Source organism: Terrapene carolina, unplaced genomic scaffold, assembly GCF_002925995.2.
Source record: "Terrapene carolina triunguis isolate 2854851 unplaced genomic scaffold, T_m_triunguis-2.0 Scaffold67, whole genome shotgun sequence".
Taxonomy (NCBI): Eukaryota; Metazoa; Chordata; order Testudines; family Emydidae; genus Terrapene; species Terrapene triunguis.
The window spans coordinates 7,632,554-7,643,923 of NW_020664418.1; the positions used below are offsets into that span (position 1 = coordinate 7,632,554).

The window sequence follows — 11,370 nt, forward strand, 5'->3', positions numbered from 1 at the left end:
GCTTTTTTGCCTGGGGCGGCAAAAAAGCCAGAGCCGGCCCTGGTTCCGCAACATGAGCCCTGTGAGCTTGAGTCAGTTGATCCAGGCTCTGAGACTCACTGTCGCAGGTCTTTTTTCACTGTGTAGACGTATCTTCAGTGACCCACTATGCAACCCTAGAAAAAAGATGCTGCTATTACCCAGAGCTGAAGCTTACTCACTGAGGGTGCCCTTTTGACCCTATCCTGGGAGAATTCCAGTATCATCAGGATGGAACAGGACTTTGGTTTGTCTACCTTGTCCCTACCACAGTACATAATTTTAACACAGAACCTATAATATCCACTGGAAGTAACTGATTTCCTAGAAACCAACACCATTTCTACCACTTTAGTTACCAGTCTTCTCCTGCTAATACCAGCCTTTCAAGCACCAGGACTTCAGGCAGAGCCTTTTGAGAGTATTTATGTTACACTCACCACCGTAAGATCAATACCTAATAGTCTGTATGCGTATTTGTGTCTCATCCACAAGAAGGAAGTTAGTTGACAGACAATCTCTAAAATTGGACAAACCCTCAAATCTATTCAAAATGCTACTGCAAAGATCATATTCCTGGGCTCATCACTCTGATCACACCAAGAACCACCCCTCTAATTCCTCCTTTCACACTCACTGCTCCACTGCATCAAAGAAAAACTACTTGTCTTCACCACTAAGACATTCAAGGTTTCACCTCACCTTACCTATCATCTCTTATATACTTCTGAGCTGTCAACTCCTATCTCTACTCTGCAAACAATGCCAACGTTTATCACCCATCACTCCAATTTTCCCTCAGACATCTTTGCATTTTTCTTATGTCATCTGTTATGAGAGGAATTCCCTGTAAAAATCTGCAGAGCCACTACGTTGTCTTCCTTCAAATCCCTCCTCAAAATTCACCTTTGTCATGTCATGATGACAAAAGACACACTCAACAATGGCTAGGCAGCTAGTGTACTAAGACCGTTGCTCATCACATTTATCATTTCATCTGGTGAGCCCTGCCCGCTCTGTTTTATTTGTTGTCATATTCTTAGTGTTGTATGTTTGTGTATATAATAGTGTATTTGGGGCAGGGGCTATCTTTTCATGACTGTGCGCATACAACATGTACAATAGGACTCCAAATCCTGACTGCAGCCAATAGGCACTCCTGCAGTATAACAACAATAATTATAAAACCAACTAGGTGGCTGGCCATCCTGGTGGGTCATGCAGGGAACTTTGGAAAGGCCTGCATCAAGGCTTTTCTGGTTCTCGGTGCTGATGCTGGTGAGAGAGGCCTGAATGATTATGTAGAGCAGGGGTGGAGAACCTCCAGCCCACAGGCCAGATCTGGCTGGCTGCTTAATTTCATCTGGCGCGTGCAGGGCCGGCGCTTCCATTTAGGCGACCTAGGCGGTCGCCTAGGGCACCAGGATTTGGGGGGGTGGCATTTTGCCGCCCTCGGCGGCAATTCGGCGGCGGGGGGATCCTTCTGCGCTCCGGGTCTTCAGCGGCAATTCTGCGGCGGGTCCTTCACTCGCCACCGCCGAAGTGTCCCGAAGACCGGGAGCGCAGAAGGACCCCCGCCTAGGGCACCAAAAACCCTGGCACCGCTCCTGGGCGTGTGGCAAGTCTCCATGCTGCGGGCCTGAAGCCCTGAGCCGCAGCACCCCACCCTGCAGGGCTAGAACCGCGAGCACTGGCTCGCCCTGCTGCGGGGGGAAGCTGGGGTGCCAGGCCGGTCAGCTGTCCCTGTGGCCCCTAGGCACAAGGGCAATCAGGGAAGCTCCGAGTCCACATGTGCCCGCCCCTGCCTGCAGGTGCCGCCACCACACCTCTCATTGGCCAGGAACCGCGGGTGTGGGCAGCACACACCACAGAGAGCCGCGTGGCCACATCCTGGCCACTTCCGGGAGCAGCGTGGGGCCAGGGCAGCGGGGAAGCCTGCCTTAGCCCTGCTGCGTCGCCAACTGGGAGCCACCTGAGGTAAGTGGTGCCTAGCCAGAGCCCGCACCCCTCATCTCCTCCTGCACCCCAACCCCTGACCCGTGCCCTGAGTCCTCTCCGCACCCCAAACCCCTCCCAGAGCCCGCACCTCCCCCCAAACTCCCTGCCCAAGGTCGGAACCCTCTCCCGCACCCTAACTCCCTCTCAGAACCTGCACCCCCACCCCAAATGCCCTGCTCCAGCCATGAGCCCCCTCCTGCACCCCAACTCCCTCCCACAGCCCACACTCCCACCCCAACCCCCTGCCCCAGCCCTGAGCCTGCTCCCACACTCAAAACCCCTTGGCCCTAGCCTGGAGCCCCCTCATGCACTCTGAACCCATCATTTCTGGCCCCACCGCGGAGCCTAGGGGAAGCCCTGAGCCTCCCCGCCCCACCCTCCCCACGGGGCTGTGTGTGGCCTGTGACTGATTTTTTTCTGTGGGTCAGTGGCCCTCAATAGAAAAAAGGTTCCCCACCCCGATGTAGAGTCAGAAGGTTTTACTCATGCCCCAAGCAAGACAATCAGAGGATAAGCAGTTCAATTCTTCTTAAGACTAGGAAAAACTGGTGCCACAATGCAGGCACTTTCTCCTTGCATTCCTATATTAGAAAATAATTGCAGAACTCAGAATAAATGTCCTGCTGTATAAAAAATGGAAAGAAGACTTAGGACTTTTGGGCAGGCTCCTCCTGAGAGAGGTAGTTTTGCAGCCAAAAAAAAGGAGCACCCATCTGCCTGTGTGGATGGAGGAGCGAGGAGAAGTTCCTTTGTTCCAAATGTGAAGAACCTAAAGCAGAAAGCTTTCAACCAGAGTTCTCTCTTCTAGAAATTTGTCAATCCTCATGGCACACACACAAAATTAATAAAAATAACTACAGCTGAGAATAAAGCAGATATATTGAATTATATAGTTTACTCTCATTTGATGTTTTTTGCCGGTTACAAAATTCATTGCTACAAAAATGTGAGTTTGCAACTTTTGGATCTGAAACTGGTAGCTTGAAATACTGATATAAATTAGATTTTGCACTAGTTGTCAATATGTTTTAGCTTTTCCACTCACTATAAGGAGGACATGTCTAGCTAGTCATGAAATACAGGAGATTCTACACACACAGCTTATACCAAAATGTATTTATGCAGACACTACATGTTTAGTTTGGTTTGTTTTATTGTTAGCTGTTTTATAAACCAGAGAAAAGTTACGGAGGGTTTACCATGGATGGACAGGGGGTCAGTACGATCATAAGTAATATATTCGAGATATGTAAAAGGAGTTTTAATTCAAGGAAAAAGTATTTTCTTGCTCTTTTCTCCTTTCCTAGACCATACAATTGCAGAGATGTGTTTTCTGTGTGAAAAGTGATGCTGAAATGCATTTGCTGCTAATGTCTAGTCATTTATACGAAATTAAAATTATGAAGAAACCTGCTTCTGCTATTAACATGACACAAAACTGAAATGAACTGCTTAAAATGTTAAAATAAAAAATGTTGTGATAAAATTTCTGCTGGCTGATTAGAAACTAACATTCTCCTTTAAACTATATTGACTCAAAATTATGAGACTGATGGCTAGTTCTTGCTCAGAACAGTATGATGGACAACTGATATCTCTTTCAATAAGAACATAAGAACGACCATACTGGGTCAGACCAAAGGTCCATCTAGCCCAGTATCCTGTCTTCCAACAATGGCCAATGCCAGGTGCCCCAGAGGGAATGAACAGAACAGGTAATCATCAAGTGATCCATCCCGTCGCCCATTCCCAGCTTCTGGCAAACAAAGGCTAGGGACATTATCCCTGTCCATCCTGGCTAATTGCCATTGATGGACATAAAAGTTACTCTCAATAAAAGTTACTCTCTTCAAATTAAATGAAGTAATTATTTCTGACTAAACACTGGTAACTCTTGTTTAGGGTTTTACAAAAATATTTTAGTCACTTACTTAGGGTTACCATACGTCCGGATTTTCCCGGACATGTCCGGCTTTTGGGGCCTCAAATCCCCGTCCGGGAGGAAATCCCAAAAAGCCGGACATGTCCGGGAAAATAGGGAGGGAGGAGTCGTGGGGCTTGGGTCCGGGCCGGAGCCCCTGGGGCCGGCGGTGCTCGGCTGGGGGCCGGAGCCGCTGGGGCCGGCGGTGCTCGGTTGGGGGCTGGTGGTGCTCGGCCGGGGGCCGGAGCCGCTGTGGCCGGTGGTGCTTAGTCGGGGGCCAGCGGTGCTCGGCTGGGAGCCGGGGCCACCGGGGCCAGGGCGGGCCGGAACCAGGGCCAGCACCCCAGAGCCCGAGCCGAGCTGGGCAGGAGACGCCGGGGCCAGAGCCTCTTGGCCTGGGCCGGCCGGACGCCAGAGGGAGCCCCGCCCCAGCCTACCTGCTGCCTCCCTGTTTCAGGCTTCCTGCAAACATTTGATTTGCGGGAAGCAGGGGAGGGGGAGGAGCGGGGGGGGCGGAGCGTTCAGGGGAGGGGGCAGAGTTGGGGGGGGGACTTTGGGGAAGGGACAGGGAAGGGGAAGGGGCGGAGTTGGGGCAGGGCCGGAGTGTCCTCCTTTTTTTAAATTAAAATATGGTAACCCTAACTTACTAAGCTGACTGATTAATCAGTCAAACTCACAATTTGTATTGTTTTGTATCCCACTAATTTAAGACAGGGCCGCCCAGAGGGGGGGGGGGGGCAAGTGGGGCAATTTGCCCCAGGACCCGCTGGGGCCCCCACGAGTATGTCAGAGGCTCCCCCCGCCTCCGTCTTCCCACATCCCCCAGCGTCTAAGCTGGTAAGCGGGCGGGGCTGTGAGCTGCGGCTGAGCAGCAGGAACTCAGGCCCCGCTGGAGACATCACGCCGCTGCAGCGCTGGACGCACCGTGCTGAGGCTCCGGGAGAGGGGGTAAGCGGCATGGTAAGGGGCCGGGGCCAGGCACTCCCCCGACCCCATCCCCCACAGCCCTGACCCCCAGCTCTGAGCCCAGCTCCTCTGAGCCGGACACCCCCCTGACCCCATCTCCCCACAGCCCTGAGCCCAGCCCCTGTGAGCCGGGCACCCCCCAACCCAGAGCCCAGCTCCCCACCCAGCCCTGGGCAACAGCAGCACCACCCCCAGGCAGCGACAGCCCATTGGCACCAACCATCACCCAGCAACAGCCCATTATGTAATTGCAAATGTATACATACCATTAAAGCATTTAATGTTTTTAAATAATGTATTTAGTGTATTTTCAAATTATTACAAATTCATTTTTGAATGTATTTCACTAGTTATTTTTTACATTTCCAAATACATGTTACTATAGTATTGCAACTTTTTTTTATGGAAGGGGCCCCCGAAATTGCTTTGCCCCAGGCCTCCTGAATCCTCTGGGCAGCCCTGATTTAAGGAGGAAAAAACAACAAATCAAATTTTCAGTAATACTAAAACGTATACTAATGGAGCCAAAGTAAAGAATGTTTAAACCTAAAAAAATTCACTTGAATTTGAGGCCTAGTCTCAGAAAAGCATCTAAGCACATGCTTAAACACATCCCTATTCAGAAAGGAACCTCAATAAAGGTTGTTCTTAAACTCCATTGACTAAGTCTAACTCATTGTGCCAATCCCAGCAAAACTGATTGGGGTCTTTGGGTGCTACCATAAAATAAATATTTTCTAAAGTACTATTAATAGTAACAATACTAATATTTTGGGACAAATGGACTGTCTGTACTAACAAATTCAGTGCTCACTCTTCTGCATCAAAACCACTGTCTCAGCGCTAGCATGGGTCTAAGTGCTATTGTAAACAGGACTCATGAATTTTCAGCACTGTCACAAAACCTTGCTCTGAGCAGCAGTGAAGACTTGGTGTCGAAAAGACATCAAATTTGCAACTGTAGACACAGCCTGTGAGCCTGTCATATTGGTGCAAGCTTCTAAAATGTTAATTTAATTAACTTTTGGGAGGGGGCATTTCTAAAGGGTAGTGTGGATGCTTTAAGCCAAACTGTGAAAAACATTTAGGTTAACATGATTATTCAGTTTTCATAAACTGTTTAACTTGTGGGCTATGGTTTTACTTGTGGATACAGTTTAAATTATTTAATATTCTCACATAGGTCTTGTCAACACTAGAATTAAATCATTGGCAAGTCAACTTGTTGTACAAAACTAATTTAAGGACAAATAATTCAGTGCGTCCACACTAACCATGCTGAATTGGTTTAAGTTTTGGCCCACATTAGCACTGAAAAATATAAATGACAAATGTTCTCTGAATATTTATCCCACAATTCCTGATTCAGTAAATGCAATACATTCTAGGTGTTTTACAAATATTCTCGGAGCTTTAACCAGTTAAATTTTTCTAGTGTAGACCAGGTGATAGGCATTGATTTACAATGTGGGGCAGAATGGACTAAAGAACATTAGAGATAGGTCTTTCTTTCAAGTGAATCTCAAACAATCAATTACCTGTCCAGCCAAGATATAGGAACACAGAACATTCTATGGGACAATTTGATTTCCATTCAAAAAGACAGACACTAAATTCAGGAGAAGATTGAAATTCCTTCTCTATAGACATGCTACTTCATTTTCAACATTTTCACATTTCCCAAAACAAGGAAAGAGAAGTCATTAAGTGCAGTCCCTAATGTGGGTATCTTGTGTAATAATATAATCTAAACCAGGAGGGCTATGATAGAAATTCCAAAAAATCCTTATAATCACCACAGACCTGGAAATCTCTAGAGCTCATCTGGAAGGCCCTGCAAATACTCAGAAATATTTTAAAAGCAAGTTTAAAACAAGAATTCAGTCATGGTTTGAAGACTATAAAAAAAGACACAAACTCTGTCCCCAGGACAGAAAAAAAGTCTACCAGTCACTGCAACAAGGCACCTGAAGATTTTTATAAGACTACTAAAATTAAACTTGCTTAGAAACCTGATTTTCTAAGTACTTTCAGATTAAACTGCCAACGAAAACATAGAAACCCCGTGAATTACAGCTGCTTTTGACACCTGTTAAAAACCAGGGTATGGTTTTGACACTCTGGCCTCAAAAGCAGCTGTAATTCATGGGGTATATACGTTTTCCATGGCAGTTTAACTAGCCTGAAAGCGATCTAATTGGGGCAGGTATTCAAACAGTGGAAGTAGAATCAGAACTCTAAACCATCAAAAAAAGTTAGAAGGAAAGAGTCAAAGCTTCTGCACAATCAATGGGAAAGTCCATGTAAAACAAGCTCTCATACTGGTCAGAAGAGTTACGGATTGGACCTGGCACCCAAATCAATGTCTTATTTCTGATCCGTTTTTATAGCTGTGTTCCTGTTAGAACATCCAGTCATACTGCTGTTCAGTTGTCCTGTATTACACTAAATATATGAAACTGCAAGTAGTTGATGTCATAGTTACTCCTTAGTTTAATTATAGAAAGGTAATCTGTGAAAAAGATAAACATGGTCAAGATTTTTCAGAAGTAACTAGTGAGATTGGGTGCCTCCATTTTTGGGTGCTCAATTGGAGACATCTTAAACGGGCCTTATTTTCTGCAGCTGCATGCTCAGTATTTTCTAAAAATTAGGTCTCTCTAAAAATGCCTCCAGTCGGGTACCCCAAAACTGAGGCAATCACAAATACCAGTCACTTTTGAAAATCTTGGGCATAGCTATTTCAAACACCAGGCTCCATTCTGGAAAACCTGAAGATGCCTATCTATACATCTTGCCTCAAAAGAGTGACCAGCCCCTTTCTTTACAATTGCCTCCTCACAAACAAAACTCTCCAGTGTAGGGAACTTTTTATAGGAACTCTTTCCCAGCACACTTTTCATGATTGCTTTAGGGCTGTCATTACCTCTGTCACATTTAAAGGCCCAGCTGCCATTTGGCGCAGACTGCTGCTTGCCACATCTCCTTTCCTTCTATCTGGTAAGTATGTTTTCCTTTCATCTTATCATTAAAGGAGATAACACACAATGGATAGACTGATGGGGAAAAATATTTTAAAAAATAGATTAGTACCTGGAAGAACTTTAAGCTCTGCTTCATCACTGTATTTGGGCGACCCACCACTTTCAATGACACAGCGATAGAGTCCGCCATCCCCATCTGCAACATTGCTAATGATTAGAGCTCCACTTGGTAATGTGAATACACGGTCATCCAAAAAGAGTGGTTGACGATCCTGCTCCCACCTCACAAATGGTACCAGATCAGCATTAACCTCGCAGTTCAGAATTACGCTGTTTCCTCTATAGACAGATGCTGATTCTGGCTGGCTAGTGAACCTTGGAAGTCCTGGAGAGGAAGGTGAAAAGAGAATGGAAAAATCAAAGTTATGCCAAACTACCACAATTCTGAAGGTCAGACCAGCAATCTGACTTTTAAGCGTGACAAAAGCTGCACTCCATCTTTCTAGAATCAGCAGATATGGATGAGAATAAGAAAAAAAAATTGCTTATTTGAACAACAAGTGAATACAACACAGATTCTACATGGGGCATCATATTAAATATGTTTTAACAGGGGAAAGAAACACCGAGGGCCAAATTGTGAAAGCCTTTATGGGAGAAGGAGGAGACATGCAAAGAAAACTCACCCACTTCTCCCTGTGTGCTCCCTCTCTGTGTCCCTAGGAAGCAAACAGTACCCCAGAAAAAATGGTGAAGCCTAGACCAGTCCCCTCTTGGACATCAAGCTACATATGCTTTGGGCCAAATGATGACATCTAGCCACTGGTCCAAGTAAGCTGTGGTGTAGAATCATATCAGGAACTCAGAGAGGGACTGCACATGGCCCCACTTCCTCTCAGCGTTTTTTTTTTTTTTTTTGAGTGTCATGCACCCCAGGGCTGAGAATAAGGCCTGAAATTATCACAAGACATAATGCATGCCCTGGGGAAAGAGAGGAGGCTCCTGGAATGCTCTTCCCTTCCCAGATCCTAAATTCTGTGAGAGGGCCTATTAAATACAATTATAGGTTGATGAGAGGTTTAAGTGAAGAATTTAAATTCAAAAGTCAGGAAATTTAGAAATGTGCGCTCCCCAATGGCAACATTATCAGTGTTCACTACACAAACGACAAAGATATACATTAACTTCACAATCATTTAGTCATTCAATGTCATTGAAACACAGTAGGAATGTAGTGCATAATTCTCTTATAATAATAGTGTTTGAAAACACTAAACTTGAAATGCGCTGTACTGGTGCACATGAGCAACATGACTAAAGTAGCTTTTGAATTTCTTCATATGCAAGTGTTTACATTTTCAGCCTTAACTTTGCATTTATGTATTTTTGTGCATTTAATTTCCTTGCCTTACAAAAAAGTTATCCCTGGATGCAGCACTATGGCATAACAGCTGTATTTTGCACACTACTGGCTTTAAACTACCATATATACTCGTTTGTTAGCCCATTCGTTTATAAGATGGATAGGTAAAAATAGCAAAAACTGTATGACCCTTTCATAAGCCAACCCTATATTTCAGGGGTTGGCAAACTTTTGGCTCCTGGCCCTTCAGGGTAAGCTGCTACCAGGCCTGGACGTTTTGTTTATCTGGAGCGTTCACAGGCACGGAGCCCCTCAGCTCCCATTGGCTGGGAACGGCGAACCGCGGCCACAGGATGCTGAGGGGCTCCATGCCTGCAGATGCTCCAGGTAAACAAAACGACAATGTATTAGATATTCAATTCAATAATTCCATAGAGTTTAAAAATCATCAAATTTTGGTGTAGACCCGTTTATAAGTCGACCCTGCTCTTTGATGCATCACTTTACCAAAAATATTCAGCTTATGAACAAGTATATACGGTATATCACTTTCTAGATAAACCAGCAAATCTAGCTGAAACATTATAATAAAAATGGATTGCTCTGCAGTCTTCAAAATTTGTTTAAAAGGCCTAACAAAATGCCTAGACAAAAGTTCATTTAGGAAAAGGATGAGATTATTTCCCTTTAAATAAACTAAAAATGTTGAAGTTTAAAAACCCTAAATTCTCATAAATCAGGAAGTTTACTTCAAGTTCCAACACCAATTTATTCTTCGTCTCTTCTCCAACCCCCACCCAAATTTAAATTTTCCAGTAGAGGCCACAAACCCTGAGGAAATTACATACCAGTTTGGAAACCCAGCCCTCCCACTGGATACTGACCAGAAACCCATGCTTCAAGTATGAGATCATCTTACTTTCTACAAATGTGACAGAGAAATAATCCTACCCTCTGTTCATAACACCACATGAGCTGGGGCTCACACCATATCTTCTAAAACAGGTAGGGCTTTGCTGATATTACTAATATTGGTCAGAAATCCAGATAGAGGTTAGTGATAAAATTGTACTCCATGTATCCTACTCATTCAGTTTAGACATCATGATAACCCATCTACCCTTACAAGGTAAGACTAAATTCTGTACACAGTATAACCTAGAAGAGTGAATGCTGGTTGTAGCATATGACTCAATACCACATTCTTGTAATTCATATATGCAACGGGTAGATTTGTTTCTTCCATGTGGCAACTCATGTATGTTTCCCACTAGTAAGCAGAGACTAAATGGCTGTATAGGAGCAGAATTAAGGTTGGTGTCAGAATTTTAATTGATAATTTCCTGACTTTCAAGCATCTGGGTTTTTTTTTCAAATAAGTTACAAAGTATTTTCTACTTTGCATTCACCGCTGGCAAGTTAAAAGTTTTCTATGAAAATATTTTTTGCAAAATATTTTAATGAACTTACTAGAAGCAAAGACAATTGAGTTTTCCCAAAGTAGATGAAGTACAATATCAGCCCTGCATTTCTATGAGTTCCAGAATGATCTGAAAAATCTCAGTGGAAATAAAATCAAGAGAACACTAGTACATATCTAAAGGCAGAAAAGTAATTTAATTTACTACACACCTAGATCAGATTTGCACCATAATTCACAAGTCACCGTAAGAGTCTTCTATAACAAGCCAGAAGTCAATTGATCAACAATATCAGTCAAATGACACCCTCATGCTACTTCCTCACATATGCAGCAAGCAAAGCATTTTGACTATAAAAGTCCCAGTGAAGCCAATTATCACTGGGTAGAAGTATTTGCTAGCCAGAATAAAATGTATGCAAACATTCTTACAGCAGAGTTGTTATAACACAGTATAATAGAATTCAACATAAATATTAAACCAGCCTTTTAAATTAGTGTTGAAAAGTCTAAAACAAAAAGATATGCAACGGTCTAAATCGTGAAAGTCTCAACTACAATAATGTTCAGCATAGTGTGCTGAATTTCTGTATTCCCGACCAAAATCCTAAGTGAAATGTTCACATTTCAAGGTATTTACAACCTTAAGATATATTACACTGGTCTACAATTTTTGAGAAGTTGTCTGCTTCAGAGATAA

General features: G+C 44.2%; 1 protein-coding gene across 4 annotated transcripts in view; it reads right to left on the reverse strand.

Annotated features, from left to right (window-relative positions):
• NEO1 (neogenin 1) overlaps window positions 1-11,370 on the reverse strand; it is a 530,841-nt gene that overhangs the window by 234,054 nt on the left and 285,417 nt on the right. For all 4 annotated transcript variants that reach the window (XM_026648200.2, XM_026648198.2, XM_026648199.2 and 1 more), the window contains exon 3: window positions 7,997-8,272. In XM_026648200.2, the coding sequence (XP_026503985.1) occupies window positions 7,997-8,272 (276 nt within the window). The remainder of the gene's footprint in view (window positions 1-7,996; window positions 8,273-11,370) is intronic.